The sequence below is a fragment of the Plectropomus leopardus genome, chromosome 11 (genome assembly GCF_008729295.1).
Source record: "Plectropomus leopardus isolate mb chromosome 11, YSFRI_Pleo_2.0, whole genome shotgun sequence".
Classification (NCBI taxonomy): domain Eukaryota; kingdom Metazoa; phylum Chordata; class Actinopteri; order Perciformes; family Serranidae; genus Plectropomus; species Plectropomus leopardus.
Genome location: NC_056473.1, coordinates 32,593,158 through 32,616,276, shown reverse-complemented (window position 1 = coordinate 32,616,276; position 23,119 = coordinate 32,593,158). Strand labels below are relative to the sequence as shown.

The window sequence follows — 23,119 nt, the reverse complement described above, 5'->3', positions numbered from 1 at the left end:
AGCCTTCCCTCTCTCCTCTGCTGTAGCCTGTCACAAATTGAAAGTGGAGACCTTCCAGAAACTATCCCTGATAATCACACATAAATTAATTAGAAAATGTTTCTTGACATTCTCTACGCACAGACTGGGAGAGGAAAAAAGACTGAGGCAAAGCCACAAAATTAATTGTACGGTATGTGACTCCGATAATTAATTCAATCATTAATTCATGTCTGCTTTAACAACTCCTTCTGGCTCCCGCGAAAAAGGACATTTCAATCAGGCCGGTATCGGCGGCACGAGCCGGGGAAGGAGACATGGAAAAGTTAAAGAGTGATAGGCTTGCTCGACACACTCAGGGTCATTTAGAGGTTCATCAATTAAACAGACAAGAGCAAGAAGGGAGCAGTGAGTGAAGCGAACAAACAGGGAACATGAGACGGGCTTTAAAACACAGATTCTTATTTTCCTTATTCTTCATATCTAAAAAGAGTACACAAATAATGTTCACTAAAGCGTCCTTCCTGAAATACATCTGTTAAATGCTAACAGCTGAGGGAAAAAGAAAAAAGCTTTGACGAGGAAACTGATTTTATGATTCAACTTCTTTCATTTCTGTGACACATATGGGTTTATAATACCTGCTGCTGAATTCTATAAAGTAAACAAACGAGTATCGTGCTGTTCTGTATGATTTTCAAAACATTGCAACTATTATCAATGTCTAAAAGCAATACATCGCAACTCATTCGCTCAGCTATACGTTCAGCCTATAGGGTTGGCTATTGTTTGGTTTTTTTTCCCCAACACCAGTACCAAAACAATACTTTTAAAGTGGTACCAGTGCCAAAACAGTACCTGAACAGAAACTTTTTTCAAAATAAAGCACAAATCAACTGCCAATAATGTGAAAGATTGGCTGTATTCGGCGTGTACTTAACATCACATCTGAAAAACCCACACACACATGCTCATATGCTGCAGAGCCGTGAGCACAGCTCTGCTCTATTATGTGAAAGCAGTCTATGGCCTGCTTTAAGTGGGTTTACCTGTGTTTGAAAAACCTCGTACATGTATTAATTTTGGTGGGAAAAGGGTTTAAGACCAGAAATGAGACAAGAATTAGCTGCAAACCTTTCACCAAAGAGTTTCGCACACAAATCTGCATTTGCAGAATAGCAACATCCCCTCTCTGATATGACCTGTAATGGCCAAAGTCTCCTGTCTGGGCTAGATTTTCCAAAGCTTGAAAACAGAGCCAAGAGGAGGTGCAGAAATCTCGATTTTACACAGTCTGCTTTAATTACAATATGCTCAAAAGTTACTATTGAATTTTTGCCCAATAATGCCACAATAAAACTGCCTACCCCAGTTTTAAGTTCTTTAGGCAGTTTGAAAACACTGAAGGTTCATTTATAATAAAAGTTTCTGGATAAATAAAACAGGAAAAAGTTGAAAAATGATAAAAAATACTTAACAGTTTTTCTCTTGTGCTGCTGTAGACACATAAACTTTATGAAGACCCGGGAAAACAAGAGATGGTTGTCTAATAAAGGAAGGAAACTGGTGAGTGAAAGATACTGTAGAGGGCACAGACAGAAAGAGACAGAACAGGATAAGAGAGAGATATGAAGATGTCGAAAATGAACAGAAAGCAGGACACAAGGGTGATTATGTGCTCGTTACGTCTCGGTGATGTCCTGTCCTCATAAAAGACAGAAAAATTTAGAAAAGTCATGAGATTTTTGGTCCTAACTGCTACAATGTACAATCTGGGGTCAAGTTTGTGGTTAGATTTAGGTACAAAAACTGTTTGGTTATAGTTAAAAAAAGATCATGTTTTGGCTCAAAATAGCAGTTTTTTGGGGCACAATATTAGCAGGAAACGCACTAACGTCCGGGTGACACCAACTCCTGCTGAATTCCTGCTGAAAAAAACCCACATTTTTGGTCACTACGAAACATCAACTGTTTTTGTAATGATTATTTTTTTTGGCATTTTTGACTTTATTAGATAGGACAGAGTGACAGTGTGAGGAGAGAGGGGACGACATGCAGCAAAGCCACTGTGGCGAGGACACTGCCTTTGAACAAACGTCAATGTTTGGTGCCTAAAAAGCCGCTTGAATGTGACGACTTGGAAACGATTTGAACACTCTTCTATTGGATCAATGCACATTTGATGTAGTGAATGTTTTGGGATCTTTCATCTTGTTTGTTTTTGTTGCTTTTTTTGTTATGACTGTAGTGTTTTTGGGATGTTACATGTTACATTTTTTTTTGTGCCATATCAAACGCTTTAGGTAGCTTATTTGGGGTGACCCATTCACATTTTTTTTCTATTGTATCGTGGCTGTATTTTATTCTATATCAGTATTTCTTTGGCGTGTAAATAAAAAGATGATGATGAGACAGATTTATCGTTTGCAGAAATGTAGTTGCACAATGCAAACGTATACTTCTGGCAACTGGGCTGAAAAACAGCGTTGACTGTAGTTGGATTTTTTTTTTAAAATTGGGGAGGAATTTTACTTTTACTTACATTCAAATTTTTAGTTTGTGTTGAAGTTTTTGCTATTTAATTTTTTTTCTTGTGTTGTTCCTATATTCTTTTGTGTTTGTTTAAAAATGTTTTCCTGAGTGTGAATTTTTTGTAATTTTAAGTGTAAATCACTTTGAAATGTTGGTTTTGATAAGTACTATATAAATAAACTTTGTCATTATTATCATTATTATTACTATAGATTTTTTTTAAATTATCATTATTTTTATTATTATTACTACTCCAGTTGTATCCAGACCCAACACCAGAAGCTGCATCTACACTAACCTTTTTGAAGCAGTGCATTTTTAGTACTATAGTTCAGGTTCTGGGAATGAATGTAAGCAATGGAGAATGTTAAATACAAACATGTTCGAATGTATTTTTGTGTGAGAGGAAGGTATGCAGGGTGTGGTGGCTGCAGGAGAGGCCAGAAATCCAATAGGCTGGTAATCAGCGTGCCAATGTCCAGTCCTGCCACCAGCGCCTGGCGTGCCACGGGCTCACACGCTGGGAGCTGCTGGGCTGATAGCAGCCGGACAGCATGCAGAAATGTTCCTTTAGATTAGGGCCTCGCGCCTATCAATCATCAGGGATGGAGGAGGGGAGTGACACATCACAGACAGGCTGGAGAGAGGAGATGGTAGAGGGGAGAGTGTGTGTGACAGAGGGTGTGTGTGTGTGTGTGTGTGTGTGTGTGTGTGTGTCAGTCAGAATGGGATGTAGATCAACAGTGTGTGGTGGAGGCAGCGGGCGATGCTCACTTCAAGTGCTCCTCACGAGCCTCTACTCCAACTTATAAATGCACACATGTCCACTGTAAAATCTGACAAGTTAATTTTTTCATTATTTTTTTAAATTGTTATTATGTTTCTCAGATTTTAAGATGTTTCTAGAACCTTAGGATGTTTCTTGGATTTTTACAATATTCCTAGGACTTTAGGATATTTCTCAGATTTTAGGATTTCTCTAGGATTTTAGGACGAGGGGCTTAGCTAGTGTAGGGGGGATCCTCCACTGGTACTTTTTTCTATAAACAAGCTTTATTTTGATGCTGTTTTATTTATTATTATATGGCACCTTATGTATACTAAAAGTACAAAAACAATTCCCAGTGTGAATCGCTTTATTTTTATTGTGAATAAGAAAATGCTTGGGGAGCCACCCTCGACTCTACTGAGGGCCAGATTTGGTCCCCACACCTTAAGTTGGGTATCACTGCCTTAGATACAGATCCAAACAGAATATGAATTCCTGCTGACCCACATATAAAAGTTTTCCTCTGTGTACTCATGGGACAGAAACAAGCTTCCACTGAGTTCATTTCAAACTGCAAACTGTACTCTGAGGTATCTCAGCCTCACTGACAAGACAAGCCCTCTGGACACATGACAACCAATCATCATCGCAAAGCGCTTTGATTGACAGGTGGAATTGACAGGGTGCTTGCAGGGACACCCTCCTCCTGAGAGACATGGCAGTCTGCTGGCTGGAGATATGGAGGAAGGTTACAGAGAAGAGCGTACAGCGAGTCTGAGTGTGTGAAAGGTGGGCGGATGTGGGTCAGCTCTGCTCTAAAGGAGCTCACAGCTGATGTGTAACAATAAACTGTAATTGTAAAGCTGAAAACGAGAGGCTGGATGTAGCAAATTTTCAGCATTTGCGATCAGTCTTACTCAAATTTAACTTGGCACTTCTCACACCCTTCGCCCTTCATCTCCTCCACTGTCAAAGCCTATTCACACCTGCATCAATTATCAGTCTTTCCCAAGCATACTTCGAGTTTATAGACACAGTCCACATTTAAAAACAAAACGTTACATCCTTTTACACTGAGGGAAAAAACAAAGCATTCACTGCAACACTGCAGAGTTGCCGTGTGGCTCTCTGCACGTCAAATGAACTTCAAAATCCAGATTTGAAGGACATTTTTTAACTTATTTCCCCAAGTGTGTGAGTCTAAGTGACTAAGAGGAATAATATTTTTTGACATGGGCCCAGCACTGAGTGAGAGCAGCAGCCAGACTGCGTTCGTACCTTCTGTAATCCACTAAAAGTGTTTGTTTTTGCCACTGACATGATCAGCCAAGACTAGATAGATGGATAGACTGATACATGGACAGACAGACAGATAGATAGTCTAACTAGAAACAGCCCTGAAGTCGTTATTATCAAACCCACCAAACTCTATTTAAATAAACAGTCATTTTATCATCCTAAAACACATTTTATTCAAAGTCAACAGAAGCAAAATAAATCTCACAAAAAATCATCCTGGTTCATCTCTCCACTGTTCCAACTATCACCAGCTCAGGTTTCATGGAAATAAACCCTTGATTCACTCAGTTAGATGTGAAAATATGCTGGCTCTATACACGCTAAAATTACTGTTGATTTAAAAGGGGTTTGGTTGGTTTGGCGATGACGATTTCAGGGCTGTTTCTGGTTAAATAAACACTTGATCCAAAAAAGATGGTTAACCACTGATAAAAAGTTGTGAGCCTCCAAAGACCTGTAGTTCTTGAGGTTGCAGATCTCTGCTTGATAACGTCATAGCCCATCATCAAAACAGGCTAATGGCGTTGAGTAAACGCGACTCAAAATGATGCCAGCTGATTTAGATTTGGCAGTTCAATACAAATATTCCACAACTGATTTTTTTTATCCCAAATGTGCAACAACATCTTTTGTCAACACTAGATATCAAACAAAAGCCAGAGTCGTAAAAAACAATTTAATTGCATTATTCCAAAACTGTCAGACATGGACAGGCTGTTGCAAAAACTTGTGAAACACCAAAATGATTGTTTAAGTGAAGCATGAAGACACATGTTCTTCACCCAACTCAGACCTGTCCTGCTTTAAACGCTTGCACCCGCAGAGCCAGCAGGATAGCCTGACTGTCATTTCTTCATTATATATCTCCCTCATCCTCATCATCTCTTCACCTCACCCACTTCCCATTCCCTCACCTCTAATTTCACTATCTGAATTGCACCTCTTAAAATCTCACACCCCTCATCTCTCTCTCTCTCTCTCATTGATCCTTAAACCTTCACCTCTCTTTTACCCTTCATTAGTTATCGCTGCACTCTTAACTCAATATTGTACTTCTTTATTCCGAACCACTTCTCCTCGGCTTCCTCCCTCTGCCACCGTCTTCTCACCTGTCTCTTCAGTCTCTCTTTCTTCCTCGTGCCATCACTGTAAGCGATTACTGTTCATTTACAGCAAATCTCCGACAGTAAAATACTGTATTTCTGTAAAATGGTTTGGTATGATAGCATATTTTGGGTTGCTCCACTTGACAGTATGCTGCTTTTTTAAATTACAGGACACTACTTTTTTTTTTTTGGAAACAGGGTGTTGCATGGAGAATTAGGCGCTCGCTCAGAGGTTTGATTTAAATAAGTCTTCTAAGTCTAATGTTAGGCTTGTGCTTTTTGTTTCTCAGTCAATTCTTTTTAGAGAAATAGACAGAAATAATTTACAATCAGCTTTAGAAACTGTCACTTGGACAGCAGTTTTTCCCACAAAGGACATGGCATGTGCTTCACATCAACAAGACCTGCTTCAGCAACATCGATGGGTATTGCATCTACATATTAGACGCTTAATTTATTTATTTTTTGCCAGTATCTTGTTCATATCGCTAAGAATGTTTGATATCAAACTGATACTCGACAGGCTGTCTAGCTAGTTTTAATATGTCATTTATCAGTGAGGAGGAGATTTTAATAGCTGAAAAAATCAGCCTATTTAGTTTTTGGATGATTTATTTCGGTAACATTAATATAACATATAGTCTGCATCTGAGGAACAATATTCTTGTTTACCTGGTAATTAAGCACAAAGAGGCTGCAGCATTGGCCGCGGGAGGCAGCTGTAAAACAGATTTTTCCGGTAATAGACTGCCTATAGATTCTGCAAAATAACGGTATATTGCAAGAAATATACTGTATTTGTGTTTTACGCTAAAGGCTGTAAAGTCATTTCACAGTATGAATATTGTAAAATGATGGTATATTGCTGGCGTCTGTGCTGCCAGCTCTTTACTGTTATTTTACAGTGAAATTATTTACAGTGATCCTTTTTCTTTCAATCACTCATCCATCTATGTCAACTCCAACCTCTTTAATCTTGACCCGATAACATCTCTTCTCAGTTAACCCTCTGTGCTCCTTGTTACAAATACACACAAAAACAAGATATTTACGCTCTATCACTGCACATGAGTGAAGCAAAATCTACTATGGACACTGATTAAAACCTTTCCAAACCTTTTTGGATCAGCAGCCAAGCAGTAATTAAATAAAGAAGGGAAAAAAACGCTGTTGTCCTGTATTCCTGGAACATTTTAGAGATACTGAAGGTCCTGGATTTGTATGAATAGCTCCACAAAGAGATGAGCAAACAGTGCAGAAAAGCTGGAAGCTTTTACACAAACATCTTATCCTTGGGTTGCTACATTCAGCCATCCATGACTAGATGGATCAAAGTGAGAAACAAAGGTCTTATCACGCGTGGACAAAGTGATGAAGGTGCACCTTGGTGCTGCTCGCCACGACTTCAATGGGGGGAAAAGTTGCCGTGCACAGTATGCTAATGTGACACCGCCAACATCTCTCATTCCTCAACCCAAATAAATTAGACTCTCAGCGATGATAGGGAGCGCACATAGTGTGCCTTCATGCTCCATTATAATTAACTACTGTATGATAACCCGACACACACCCACTACACACACTCACACACACACAGACACACACACACACACACACACACACACACACAGAGCCTGGTAAATAATAATAACCATTATTACGCCTGCCATTACGATGCTTTATTTGAGCTCATTTAAATAACTCTGTTGGGGAGGATAAGGAGCGAGGAGTGCTGGGCAAGCAGGAAAACACTCGCCTCGCTCAGCTGGCTTCCCGGGGCCCCGCAGTACACAAGTTGTCACAAGGTGTGATTGGACAACCTAAAGAGGACCTTATATGCCATCCATGTCACACCCAAGAAGCATGGAAAGACGAAGGACCTGGAAAATTCTTAAAAGGGGTATTCAGTGGGTGCTCCACTGCCGCCACTTCTTACAGTATCTACTGCTGCTTGAAAATTTAAGAGGCTGAAGAAATAATGGTGTTTTTTATCACTTTATAGATCATAAAATGCAGTCATAGGCCATTAAATAATCAATTTATGCTATTTTTTAGGATAAAAATGTTATATGTGGTCTTATTATCACTCTATATATCAAAAAATACTGTCAATGGCCATTAAAAAAATCAATTCTTACCATTTTTAAGAACAAAATGTTAAATAATTTAAGCAAAAAATGACATGCAGGCAAACATCACTGTAAAAACCTTTCAAATATAGATGTATCTGTATCATTTTTACAGTAATGATACAGGTACTTGCTGTAAAATCCTGGAAATGATTAACAGTGTACAACGATACTGTGATTATTTCCAGGATTTTACAGAAAATAACTGTAAAATTTCACAATAACTAGATTTTACTGGATATAATTGTAATATTTTACAATAAATGTGAATATGAAGATGCTGTAATTATTTTCAGTGTTACATGGTGTAACTGTAATATTTCACAATAAATTACTATAAAAATGATACAGTGATATAGGTACACTGTAAAGTGTCTGACTGTACATTTATAATACATCACTGACTACTAGTTAAATTACTTTTACAGTAAGTTACTGTATCATTTTACAGTAATTTATTGTGAAATATTACAGTTTTATCCTGTAAAATCCTGGAAATGATTAACCATTTGAAACCTTAGTGAATCAGCTTGATTTCTTTCTAAAACATGTGAGGAAGGCAATGAGCAATGTATCAATGGCCTAAAAATAAGTAAAAAGATACAGGAAAAATACCTGAAAATAAAAAAAAGAAAAGTAAAAACCAAAGAGACAAAGAAAACTACCATAAGAAAGTGCAAAATATAATAGAAAAATAGAAATTAGAAACATAATTTAACAAATATGATATTTTTCAACATTTTTCCTTTTCCAAGCCAATTTCTTGTCACCTTTTATTATTTTTCCCCAATTTGCAGGTTAATTTTTCAGGTTTCATAATGCTTGCAAAAGGAGTCACAACAAAACTGATGTCGATGCAGGTTTTAAATGATTAACAGTGGAGACAAAATGCACATTCTTGTCCTGATGTTTCCAAAATGAAAATGCCATCACACACTTTCCTCTCTGATTACAGTCAGAGGATCTGCACACCACCAAACCCTTCTTGTACATTTCAAGGTTTTTCTTCATAAATACGTCTCTGTGCACCTATATTAGCTCATTCATATTCATTAACTGGCAGGCTTTTCAGTTCTTTGGTCCATCGCCTTGGATATAAAACACTGTGACTGTTTAGTGACGGCCATTGACAATGGATTTCTACACACTACTGGAAGGAGAGAAATGTGTGGAGACTGCCAGCCAGCCAGCGAATGACAAGGGATTACTGTGACATCCATTTGCATATCAAGAATTTTAAGCAGCGAGGGGGAAAATATCGAACCCTCCAGCCTGCAAGGTCATTCAAAAGATATTTTTTTTTCTTCTCTTCATAATTTATTTTGCATATCATGCAGTATGGACACACTGTAGATTAAAACGGTGGCTTTAGCATATCATGCCATCCCTGATAGGGACCAGCTCCCACCTCTTCGAGACACCGTGCCACCACCACACCCTCATCACGCCGACTGAGGACACACACACACACACACACACACACACACACACACACACACACACCGACATCATCTTGATTGTTTTAAAACGAAACACACATTGGAGAAAAGAAAGTGAAAATTGCTGAAGCCTCTAATCCATTCCAAGTTTATCATCTCTTTAATTTTAATGTTTTTTGGGTTTTTTTCTCATATCAATTGAAGCCACAAAGCCAATGTTTTGATAGCCGCTGTTGGCAGAAAATGGTCACACAAAAAAAAAAGACGAAAAACAAAAAGAAATGGCTCAACTATCATCTATGACTAAGGAATTTATTGAGATTGACATATAAACAACTCATTACACACTGAGGAGACGCTGTTAAACACGTCGATTGAAAAATGTTGTGTCCAGTAATGAATTGTATTATCTTTAAGCAGGAAGGGAGAGGATGAATTAAAATGTTCTGTTGTTGTTTTCCCCGTTTTATGTTAATATCAGCCCGTCTGAACAATAATGACTGCCACAAAGAATTATTTGAATAAATTATTTGAATAAATTAAGAGATTATCATCGTAAGGTTAGAATACAAACTGTGCACAGAAAGGGAAATTAAAATTTTCCTATCTAGGAATTATTGTATTTCAGACTAGAATAAATCAAGTTTCTTCTACTTTTGAAATATAATTAGTAGATTATTATTCAATCAATTTGGACTTTATATACTGCATGGAATTTCTAAATGAAAGATAGGTGCATATATAAAATAAAACATTTCTCCCCTGTGATACAAAACAGCTACAAACATACGCACATGCAGAGTGGTGTTAGATATATCATGACTCGGGGCAAGCAGAGGGGAAGAAAAGAGAAACTAATGCAGAAGAGGTGTACAAGTAATCTGACGAAGGTGAGGGAAAAAAAGAGAGTTTAAAAGAGAGTTTATTGCAAATTTGGATCGAGAAGGGGCACAAGAAAGACTGAAATGTGAAAAAGGATATACTGTATGGCTCGAAAACATACTCAGAAGTGTCTTCTTTAAATTAGCGAGCTTAAAGAGGCTCAGCAGCCAAAAAGTCAGTGTGACACTCAGCCACTTCTGTTACAAAAAGGGGAAAAGGAAGGAAAACACTGTGTCTATTATAAATCTATTTGCTGACCGTTGCATTGTAAGTCGCCACAAAAAAGGGGGAAAAAGTGCAACATTACATAAATAAAAGGATGTTTTGCAGCCTTAGCTGCAGCTGTAGACCGAGAAGAGTTTCTGATAAATGACAATTCTAAAAATTTGAGCAGCAACTACTCTTCTCATCACCTACAGACTGTTTTCTTGATAAACTGACTCATTGTTTAGTCGACTAAATGTTTGAAAAATAATGCATAATGAAGAGGGACACAAATGTGCACACATTTAGGAAGAGATACTCAGATGCAAGAAAAAAAATAGCATAAAACAGAGGTCTACACTGTTCATTTTTGATTTTTTGTCTTTTATAAGGCATTTCCTCTCCTTTTTTAAAGTTTTGATCTGTAAGGAGGAGGAAGATCTTGCAGATGCAATTATAGTAATAAAAAAAATCAGTTTTTTTCCTTTAACCCTTTGAAACCTGAGCAAAGTTGGAAAGAAGGCAACTAAACAAGACATGACCCAAAAACTAGCAAAAAGTTAAGACAATTACCTGAAATCAATAAAAGAATATGTAGAAAAACAAAAACATAGAAGTGACCTGGAAAAAAAATGCTAAAATAAAACACAAAATATAAATTATAAGTAAGTATAAATATAGTTTTTTTTTCTTTTTTTTTATATTTTTTCACCATTATTTGTTAATTTACAGTGTTTCACCCCGTTGCTCTTTTTTTTTTTTAGCTGAGGTCAATATCTTGTCGTCTTTTACGGTGTTTTTTTTTTTGCAATTTGCAAATGCCACATTGGTCATTGCCTTTTTACCATGTTTTCAACAGAAATCAGACCAATTTGCTCAGATTTTAAAGGTTTAAATTCTTGTAAAAGGCATCTGAACGCAACAGGGTCATTGCAACTGATGATTATAATAATTCTGTGATACCTCGACATCTCGATATTTTCTGAAACGGTTATCGCTCCGCTAAATTCTCACTTTGCTGCAAACCTACAGAAAAAAAGGGTGGGATGCATTACGGTTGTAGTGACACAACTGGACCATTGGCATGACTGGCCTTAAAACCCAAAAGATTACAAGCTGGGAACTTGTGGTCCCAGGAGCAGGAGAGTCTAAAAGGCAACAACAGAGAGAAACGAGTGGAATGCCAAAACTCCCAGAGGAGATAAAACGCTGTTTATTTCCATACCAGCTAATACACACCACTCCTCCCATCTGTTTATGGGAAGTGTCTGATACATAGGGAACATTTTGTATGAACAAGAGCACATTAGACTGCGGTCCCACTGTGACACGCAGGACGAAGAAGAAGAAGAGGAAGAGGGAGAAAAAATGTTAAAAAAGACAGAAAAAGAGGAAGAGATGTATATGCTGTTAGGGGGTGGAGGGGAGGAGGGCTGTTAGTGGGGTTGTTAGTGGTGATGGAGAGACCAGAGGAGGAGAAGGTGGATGGATGGAGGGAGGGGGAGGGAGGAAGAGGAGGTGGAGGAGGGGGGGCTTGACGATAAGAGAAAAATTCAGACCGGTCAAAGTTTCCTTTTTGCCAATCGTGCTCCTGATAAAGACAGCGCCTGCTCCGGAGCTGATAGAGGGGCTATCTCTCTCCCTTACTCTCTCTCCCCCCCTCCTCCTCCCTCCCTCCCTGCCTTCTCCTCCATCCCTCTCCCTCGCTCACCCAGCAGTTAGTTTGTGAGGAGGAGAGAGAAAAAAAACAAAAAAACGAAGGGCCCTATCAGTGCAGCATCATGGTGCTACCATCAACCAGCCACTGCGCAGCAATTAATATCGCTCCAATTACTGTTAAAGGGACAAGGCTGGGACAGGACGATAATGAACACATCCTCTCCTCCCCACCATAGGAATTAAAATACACATGCACACACACACACAAACATACACACACTCTGCGCACACACATACACATGCACAGACGTACATAAAACGTGCGCAGCTTGAAAAGGAAATAATGCAAGATAGTGCGGTAATCTTCTTGCATTGTTTAACTCATTGAAGACAACAGACAGAGAGAAATAAATAACCAAACAAACCTCGATAAGAGAGGAAATAAATAATAAAATTATGGCGATTTACTTGTTATCTCCTCTTAGCCGTGTGTGTGTGTGTTTTTGTTACGACTTGAATAAATTTTCCCCCAGGCCTGTCACATTCACATCTTCTAAGGGGGGGGACAGTAGGACAACACGACGGACCCTGAAAGACACTCGGAAGAGGCAACGCAGAGGAGTGTCTTCAAGACTCACACATGGGGACACACACAGCCGTACACATGTGGGGCTGGTTAGATCCACTTGAGAGCATATTGAGAGTTGCAATGATAGTATAGTGGCTGTTTCAACATAACATAGTTCCTTTAAAAACCTAATCTGCAAAGTGTCTCGGTTTTAACTCGTCTTCCTGCTGTATTTTTTTAAATCCAAGTACTCACAAGCAGGAAAAACTTTAACAAGGTTTATTTAGGAATGCAAAAAACAGCAAGCTAAGTCCTTCCATAATAAAATCTCATCTGATCCACCAACTTGATGTCCTATTCCTACTCTAACGTAAAACGATACAACACGTTACTACACGATAAAAAAACAACCAAAAACTTACATCGATCTTTTGTCATGCCCATTAAACTGCCATACAGCGCCATAGCTGTGGTACAAGTTACACAAATACAAACATGTCCACTACCATTCAAAATATACAGAAACTGTTGTAAAACCTTGATTACTATCAAAACCTAAATCAAATTTCATATAACAACATTAACATTTGTAAATGATAATATGTTTGCTGGAGTATCTCTCAGAGTATGGACATTTTGGACTATTCTGTAGCATGCCATGTACATTAAAGGGATAGTTTGGGATTTTTGAAGTGAGGCAGTATGAGATACTTAAGTATAGTCAGTGTATTACATACAGTAGCTGGTGGTCAGTGTGCTCCTGGGTTGTAGAAACAGACGGGGTGCAAACCCCACAGGGGTTGGTATCAAAATGTATTTTAGCCACTTTAAAAAAGGCCTACCTAAAAACAAAACTAGTCTAAGTTGACACTATATTCAGTGTTTTCACCGATAAACCTCGCCGTCACAGAGCCTTTTCCGTTACATTTCTCATCCCCCTCTGGTCAGCTGTTTGGGACACAAAGTGCTGTCCAACTCAAACAAAACCAACCCAACCTTGTTGGGGTAAAAAAAGAGCTTGGGCTTTGGCGGTATTACGATATTACAGTATACCAGGATATTTGGAAATCCAGGTGATGTAATGTTAAATACCATCAACAAAACGGACCATCATCTTTCTATTAACTTCATACTGGAGACGCTGAGTTGAGGATGTTTTGCATGCAGTGTGCATCACGTGGCCTGGAGGGTACGCCCGGGCAAAAATCCATGTGTGAGAAGTGTTTTGATTATTATGTATATATATATATATATATATATATATATATATATATATATGTGTATAAAAACCGTCCAAAGCCATATCTATAAATTCCTTTAATCATATATTTAATATTATGTTACAAAAAAGAAAAAAGTGGGGTTTTTTTGCAATTTATTATGGTAATTTTCTTGTTTTGTTTTGTGTTTTTTCTAACTTTTTACTGATTTCTTGTAATTTTTTAAGTCATTTCTTCTCGTCTACTGTTACTTCACAGAAACACAAATTAACTAACAGACTGAGGCAGCAGTAGACCAACAGCTCCTGTCTCCAGCGTGATAAAATGACTGTTTTTCTCAATCAGTCGGTCTGGTCTGTGTAACACAATAATCACAAAACCCCACTTCAGGAGACCTGAACTATCGCTTCAACTCAGAAGGTGAACACCTTGTGATTTAGATGCTTCCTGTATATGTATAAAGAACTTTTCACAATCCCTGATTTAGGGCCAAAATTAGAATAAATTCAGACCAAAAATCACGATTTACTTTTCTTTTGTGTTATTATATTTGTTAGTTAGTGTCTGTATTGGCGGTATGGAAACCCTGTTAGTGTACTGACCTGGACCCCTCCAGTGTACCGCCTCCTCCTCTTCCTCCCCGTCCTTTTCCTCCTCTCCATTGCTCTGTGTCGGACCGTGCTCCTCCCCGTCCTCATCTTCATCATCGGGGCCTCCTCGAGAGTCCTGCGTCCTCGGCTCTGAAAGACAAACAGTCACATTTAAACACACATAGATGGAAACCTGTGTGTGTTCCAAATGTGCCTGTGTGTGTGTGTGTGTGTGTGTGTGTGTGTGTGTATGCCTGTGTGTGTTGTGTATGTGTGTGTATGTGTGTGTGTGTGTGTTGTGTGTGTGTGTGTGTGTGTGTGTGTGTGTGTGTTTGTGTGTGTGTGTGTGTGTGTGTGTGTGTGTGTGTGTGTGTGTGTGTGTCTGGGCTGGGCAGTGGCTGTTCCTGTCTGTTGATCAAAGGCGGCGGCGGTGAAACGGCTCCCCGAGCTGCGTAACACAACACCTCGCCACGCAGAGATGGACCCTTTGATTCTCGTTTCAACTCTGAGAATCAAAAACTCATCAAAACCACCGTCGTCGCTCCCTACCCTCAGTTTTGTCTTTTCTTTGTCTCTTCCTATGCGTTTTCCACCAGTTTTTCACTCTCTTCATCAAGCCCCTTCATCCTTACCTCCCTCTCTCCACTGTAGGTGGGTCTTCTCCTCCATCTGTCTTGTCTCCTCTATCTCTCCATCTCCCCCCTTCCTCCCCTCGGCCTGTCACCTTCAGCAGAGACTGAGGCTGCCTGTGTTCCTCTAATCAGCATTGATATCCCTGCCATTGATCAAGCTGATTACAGAGCCTCCTGCTCGCTGATCAAAGAGATCTGTGTGTGCTTCTGCACGTGGCTGGACCTGCATGAATGTGTGTGTGAATCTGAAATGTCTGGATGTGTGTGTGTGTGTGTGTGTATGATGTGTTTATCCAGCACATCTGTGAACCCTGAACTTTGCCTGTGCAGCCAGTATCAGCCGGTTCATCACGCCGCAGGGTCCCTCCCTATTAGCGAGACTTGTGATTAGTTAGATTAGATTAATAGTTACATCACAGCACCTCCGGCAATCTGAGGTGAGGATCTGTCTCTCTTCTTGTTCTCTAGTCTTGCATCATCAACATCAAGCCAAAGGTTAGGGTGAGTCAAAACCAGAGTGCGTTTCACTATTAATGTTGATAATAATTTCCAGTTTAGTCACAGCAAAACGACACTGATCTTAAAACGGATAAGTTTCAAGGTGATACACGAGGAAACTACTTTAAACTGCACCTCTGCACGACTAAAGCCTCGAGATTTGTGCAATCTTGTAAGTTTAGTGCAGATACACTGTGCGACAGGGATCTTACTTGGGACTCTGCAATGACATCACCTGCTGAATCGCAGGCTACGATCCATCGGCCCCTATACGCAAGAATGAACTGTAGTGCGTAGTGGTAAGACAAAAAAGTAAACATTCAAACAAACTGAGCCCTCGCTTGAATGGCATTTATGTGTGTCCAAAAAAAAGTCTGAGGAGGACGAGGAGAATGTGGACATGGTCTCGGCTGGCAAAAAAGGGTGAACTTGGCACGCCACTTTTACAATGAGAGCTCAAAATAAGTATCTAGTTGTATTTAGCAGTGTGGCGCTGATCAGTGCGTCATTTCATGCTGCATTTCTGTTGGTTGGTTGGTACATGTAGGTGGTAACAGCAGTCACACAGTGACACGGTTATCCCAAATTTCTGACACTGTCAGAGCTCGATCCAAGGCTGTCTTTGATTGCAAGACCTTGACAACAGCCGTCCTTAAATCTCTCTCACTGTGCGACGTAGGAACACCGTTTTGAAGCCACGAGCAAAGATATCTATACGTTTCTTTCACGATGGTCATCTTTCATCTGAGACAGCCCAAAATCACACAGTGGATACCAGGCTTAAAAGTAACTTTCCCAAACTAGGCCTGAAAGTCAAAGATTCAACTCATTAGGCAAAGACTTTTCAAATGATTGAGGTTACAACCACATCATTCCCTTCAAATTTAAGACAGCCTTAAAACATATGAGCATTTTAGCACCACTGCATCTTAAATTTCCATCGATACAAACACGCCTTAAAAGCACATGACCATTCAGGTAAACTGCACATGCGCTAGCTGGTGTAAAGGGAAGCATTGCTCGGGTAGTTGCCTGATAAATACAGAATTTAACGTTGTGTAGTCGAGGCTCATAGGTACATACAGGCTCATGTAGCGTGTTTTCTTTCAGGAAATGGTCACATGACTCGGGCATGACCAATCAGAGAAGGAAACGGACAGAGAAGGAAGGCTACACTTATATTGATGCAGGCAAAGAAATAATAACACGAAGGTCTGTGATAGAAACAGCAAACACAGCACATCAGCTCTGCTTTCAAACTTACCTTTCACAATAAAAGCCCAACACATAAACAGTGCTTTACTGCTTATGAGAGTAAACTTATTCACATGCTGAGGCTGTGGTCATGAGTTTTTCAATATATTTGTATTACTTTGCTTCAGATTTTGCTCTGGCTTCTTCTTCAAGTTTGTATTCAAAAATAAAATACATTATTATCTCAATGAAATGTACTGAAACAAATGAATATGTGAAACAAAAAAAGGCGATTTTTCATTTTGGCTGATAAAAAATATGCTTGGCCAATGTTTTTTTCCATCTACGACCCACCTTGGCTGGTAAGTCAAAAAGTTAATTTCGGACACTGGTAGATGTATCTATAGAGGGGTGAGAAAAGAAAAGGATGGAGAGGAATGTTTTTTTTGGTAGCATCAAAAATTTTAGTCATAGTAACACAAAGATGAACTGTTCTAGTGCATAATGTACTAACTATTTTAAGAGATTCTCATAAACAATGTTTGTGTTTATATTAATGAATCAATATCTACCAATATACCAACCTATATTTGCAGAAAATAACAGCTTTAGTTAAACATTTTCATCTGTCTTTTGTCCAAAAGATCCTTGTCCTTCTCTTAACTTTTGCTCTTTTCTTCACTTCCTCCTTCCCAGCTGTCTCCCTTCATCCTGTTTGGTGCTCTCTTTCCCCTTCCCCAAATCCCACCCCGTCCTCAGCCTCCACCCCGATAACACCTCAGCTGTCTGCACAAAGGCCGTGTTTACCCTTGCATTCCCGCTCCGATAAACAGCGATAACGCCTGATCAATACCAGCCATAAACGCCCCACGACCACGTGACGCCCTCACACTCCGCCGTTATTAATGTAACAGTTGAGAGATTGGATCTGCATCGTCAAATAAATCAACACACACACAAAGAGAAGCACATGCATGCACACACACTCACACACCATCCATCTTCACGTCACGTCCACCTTTCAACCTCATCTACATGCAAACACTCATACCCGGCGACATACTGTACACACACTAAAGCAAGCAGACCTACACACACACACACACACACACACACACACACACACACACACACATGCACCTCCCCCCTGCCTAAACAGTGCCATTATTTTCAGCTATAAATCACATTGAATGGCACATTGATTTTATCCTGCAGGGGCTGAAGCGAGGGAGGGGAGCTGGAGACACAGTTATTGCGTTTAATATTATCAATATTATCTCCCATATCATCTCAGACATGGAGGCAGGTATCAGGAGGAGTCGACAGACACTTTTCTGCCAACCCCCCCCCTGCACACTGACAAGCATTTTGGCAAATCCGCCTTCCCTCCCCCCCTATAGCGAGACAGTCTCCATCAATCTGATAAGCTGAACTTCCCCTGTCACACCTGCAGGGCAAAGTCACCCAACAATCTCGCCTTCTTCTACAACTTCTACAACCCTCTATACGTTTCTGTCTCCGTGTGATTTCAACGCTGCCTTTTGTCTTTTGCATCTTCTCTTCACGAATCTGTTCCCCGACATTTGAGTCTCAACATATCTCCACGATGATCACCAAATGAAGCTAAAAAGGAAATGGAGAAAACCTCGAGTCCTCCACCTCGTACACGCCGGCTGGAGAAAGCAGCACGTCAGTATCATCTGCAGTCGTCTGTCAGCGTCTACAGTCAGTCAGTGCTGCTGCACACTGACAAGCATTTTGGCAAACCTCGAAACCCCGTTACACAATCAATATTCACTGTAAGGTCTGACAAGTTGATCTTACTTAAAATATTCTTGGAAACCCATTTCCTTGCAAAAGGAAAGTAAATACATCCTGGTGTATATCAGGTCAGGAACCTTTAACCTTTTGAAACCTGGATCAACATCACTTTTTCTTGTGCTGCGTTGAAACGCTTTTCACAAGTATTACATCCTTTTTTGGTCCTGAGAAAATAGATTTTGTTTCTTTGGAAACATGGGGGAAAATGACAGTGAGCAACTTGGCAAGAAATATCCTAAAAAATGCAATATATATATATATATATATATATATAACATATATATAATAATGTAATATAATATTATCGTAAAAAAGCAAGGGGAAAATGTCCAGAAAACAGTAGTTACAATTATCATAATAATATATTTAAAATTAGGTTACAGAATTATTATAAATCTTAGGAACTTTTTTCAGGTTATGTCCTTTTTTTAAGTTAAGTTAAGTCAGTTAATTTTCTTGTTTTTTTTGTTTGTTTTTTTGTTTTTTAATTTAATTTTTTATTTTTATAATTTTGGGGTCATTTCTTCTTAGGTTGCGCATTGTCTTCTTCATCTGTTTTTTCTAAAAAATCCAGCAAATTCACTCAGGTTTTAACGGGTCAACATGTCTCTCTCTCCCGTATTCACCGTTACGTCTCTACTGTCTCTGATTAAGTTGCTCTCCAAAAAGAGCCCATCAAGTTCCCAAAACCTAAGAGGTTCGAATTGGTCATAATTAGTCAAAATGCTGAAATCAACTAATATTTGTTTGTTTCCTTGATAATTTAAACATTTGTTTTAGTATTACAATTTTCTGTTGGTTGATGAATCGATTGATTTATCAGCCGATCATTTCAGCACTTCAGCATGTGTACAGTCCATAACTGTCCATCACGATGATACAAGAAGAGATTAACACGTCTGTCATTTGTCCGTTTCTGCATCGCACACACTTCCTCCATCACCACAGATCAGATTCTGATGAAATCGAAAAAAACAGCTTGTCAGTTCACAAAAAGCAATCTGATTGGTCCAAACGAGGGCAACGACAATTAGAGGTCAAAAGGAGGTAGCGCACTGACTAATCAGGCCAGAAGTGGATTTTATCAGGCTTCCTGTGATGTATATGTATGATTGGCTTGTTGTGCAAAAAAGGACCATGTGTCGGCGGGTTGCTGCAACTGTAGAAAAATTCTGAGAAGAGAGAGGAAAGAAAGAAAAAAAACACCACAACAGAGAGAAAGACGAGCTGAACAGATGCTAAGTCTTCCTCAATAAAGTTGTGTGCGTGTGCATGAATGTGGTGTCTATTCATGGTATCAGGACTAATATACTGGCTTTCTCTGGGTGTGATGGAGAGAACAGTGCGCGGTCCTGTTACTGGTAGAATGTGTTTTTTTCCCCTCTGAAGTTATCAGGGTGGTTATCGCCAGTGTGTGTGTGTGTGTGTGTGTGTGTGTGTGTGTGTGTGTGTGTGTGTGTGTGTCTTTCTCTCTCTCTCTTTCTCTCTCCCTCTCTCTCTCCCAGATGGTGGATAAGAGGCCTTGCCTTTATTAGCCAGCTCTGGCCAGATAAAGACCTGGTATTGGTCCCAGGTTGAAAGAGCAGGTTCGTCAAACATGGCTGATTTACAGAGAACTGATAATGGCAGCACTGGGCAACCGAGGAACCCCGGAGAAGAGAGAGAGAGGAGTAAATCAACAGTGTGATGAGGAGGGTGTGTGTGTGTGTGTGTGTGTGTGTGTGTGTGTGTTGGGAGGCAGGCGAGGGGGGCTAAAGGCTAAAACACACACAAATAAAAGAAACAAAGAAGTCAGTTTGCTATCGACAGACAAACTTGCTCACATGTGCAGTCTGCCTGAGTTCTCTCATCTTCTTCTATCTAATACACACATAGCCCACTCCTCACCTCACACACACACACACACACACACACACACACACACACACACAGCTAATCTCTAATCTTGTCTCGATTAGCACCTGACAGAATTTCCATGGGTTTATCAAACCAAGCCAACCAACAGACGCTTATCACTTCCAGCCCCAAAATTTCACAAGAGCAGGAATTTTTGAGATTAAAAAAACACAGCTAGTGAAATCTTGAATAAGTCAAAAGAATATGACTGAAAACTCTGCTATCACACGGTACAAGGGGGGAAGGCATCGGGATAAGAGGTGCATGAGGAGGGGAGGGATGGGGGGGCAGATTTGCCGAAGCCAAGATTGAACCCGCAGAATTTAAAAATATATATATTATTATTAGTTTAGACACAATAGAGTTAAAAGAGCGATATGTATTTAAAACTGCAGCCTCATCATGGTGTTTTTTTTAGTCATCTCCGGGTGACGCTAACCGTCTCCTGACAGATAACAGGTTCACGTCAGTTGATGAAAGAAGGACTTGATGAGGAGATAAATGTGCTAATAACCACTAATAACTGCCGCTGAACTAGACATCTGGATTATCTTCCTCCAAGAGGTGCATATTGTCAGTGCACGGCTATCATCATCGGCGGTGTGATAGTCTCATGAGGAAAACACAAAAAAACAAGAGGTGGTGTGAGTGTGAGCAAACAGTAAATGTCTGCAAGGTGTTTTGTCAAAATGTCAGTTTACCCACAGTGTCAACATTTAGAGACAGGGTTCATAAACGTTTTTACCAATACATTTCCAGGACTTTTCCATGACTTTGATGCAAATTTTCAAGACCATACATTTTCTGAAATGACCATCTATACTCTTTATCAGTTCTTTTTATTATTTTACAGAAGCTTTTTAATAAAAAAAATCAGAACAGGATTAGAACTGAATATTTATATATAATCTAGGGACTTAGGATGGTGCAAAAAACGGGAAGCATGTCAAATATTTTTTTAAGCACTGGGGAAGGACCTGTGTTTTTTTTTTACTGCTGATTTTTTAGGAACATATGCCTTCCAAACCCGCAGGCCTGCAGGTTTAGAAGGCATGTTTTCTTTAAAAATTCAATCTTTGGCGATTTTAGCCTGTGGCCCTTTGCTGCACGTCATCCCCTCTCTCTTCCACTTTTGCGCTTAAGCTGTCCTATCCTAATAAAGGCAAAAAGCCAAAAAAGATCTTAGAAAAAAGGACCTTTGGCAATTTTTAAAGAAAAAGTTTTGGCTTTTTTTTTTATCACTATACCCTTTATCACAGCCAGAAACTGTAAAAAATAGAAATTATTGTTAGATTTTCAAATTTCCTACAGTCCTTGAATGCATCATGTGATATTACACAGGTTTGTATAATCTTCAAAAATTTTCAGGGTATTTTAAGTTTTACAAAACTTTTCCTGGCCTGAAAATGGCTTTTTACATATTTCATGCCTTTTTAAGGTTTTTCATGACCTTGCGACCCCTGGTAGACGTCTGCAAGTTATTTTGCCAATATATCAATGCACCCACAGAGTCAACAGTCAGAGATTATAGTAGTTGTAGTATTGCAGTTTCGGTTTACATCAAAGGTCTGAGGAATAAGCAGTAGAGTGCACAGTAATATGTAGAAAGTGGAAGATGTGCAGCTTCTTTTTTATTGATCCTTGTGCTAATAATATGTTCTGTTGTAGTTAAATTGTTTTTCTCCTGTGTCAGGCTTTCGTATTCTTCTTACCTTCGTTGTATAGCGATGTGTATTGCGGGGGGCTGGAGCTGTCCCCTTCTGCTGAATCATCTGGATCCGAGGCTCCTCCCTCCTCGCCTGATAGGCTGAGGTTGTCCGGTGTGTTTTCTTCATCGCCGTCGACATCCCCGAGGGAACCTGGAAGACGAAAATGAGGAAAAATTAACAAATGAATATGGTCATGTGTACTGTCCTCCAGATGCCTGAAGAAATAGAGCCGCTCCTGAGGAATTTCCAAAAAAAAAAAGAGGTAATAACAAACATTTTAAGCATTTATATCAGAAACATTTAAGAAATATTAGTTTAACATATATTATGTAATTTCCTGCCGCTCTCGGTCATAAATAAAAGACGGAGCAGAGCCATCATTGCAGTCAGTTTCTCTCAGTTAGGATTCCTTCAGTGTTCATTGTTCAGGAGCCGAATTATCCCCAGCGGTCTCCTCATCTCCAAAACAGAAGGATTAAGGATTAAAACCAGCAAAAATACTGAATAAAACAGTTTCATGTTAAAAATCAGCGTTTCTCTGATGCTGTTTAGCTTGTCGCAGAGGGGCTGCTAGTTAGTTCATGCTGATGTGTGCGCACCTGTTACTCTGACTAATTAATTTCCAGATGTTCAAGAGGTTTTAACCAGAAGCCAAATAATCAACAGAAGTCACTTCCTCTCAAAATCAAAAAGACTCTGTGATTTAAACCAGTAAAATCACTGAAAAATGCAGTTTCACATTACAAATCAGTGTTTCTCCGACACTGGATCGGAGCTGCCAGTAACGTTTGTTCAGCTTGTTTCTGCGATAACTTCAGATCTAGATCTAAAATCTTTCATCTGGTTAAAATACAACGTTTAAAAGACCAAATGTGTATTGAAATATTGCGCTTGAAGTGATTAAAACGTAAATTTATGACAGCTTCTGGCGCACAACCAAAACCCTGACACATGAGCAACGGGGATATGATGTCACTGACAGGTGATTAAAAT

General features: G+C 39.4%; 1 protein-coding gene across 1 annotated transcript in view; it reads right to left on the bottom strand.

The window, feature by feature from the left end:
- Window positions 1-23,119, bottom strand: part of zfpm1 (zinc finger protein, FOG family member 1) — a 136,230-nt gene that overhangs the window by 40,430 nt on the left and 72,681 nt on the right. The window contains 2 exon segments of the mRNA XM_042496129.1: window positions 14,389-14,526; window positions 22,130-22,276. Coding sequence (XP_042352063.1) covers window positions 14,389-14,526; window positions 22,130-22,276 — 285 coding nt within the window.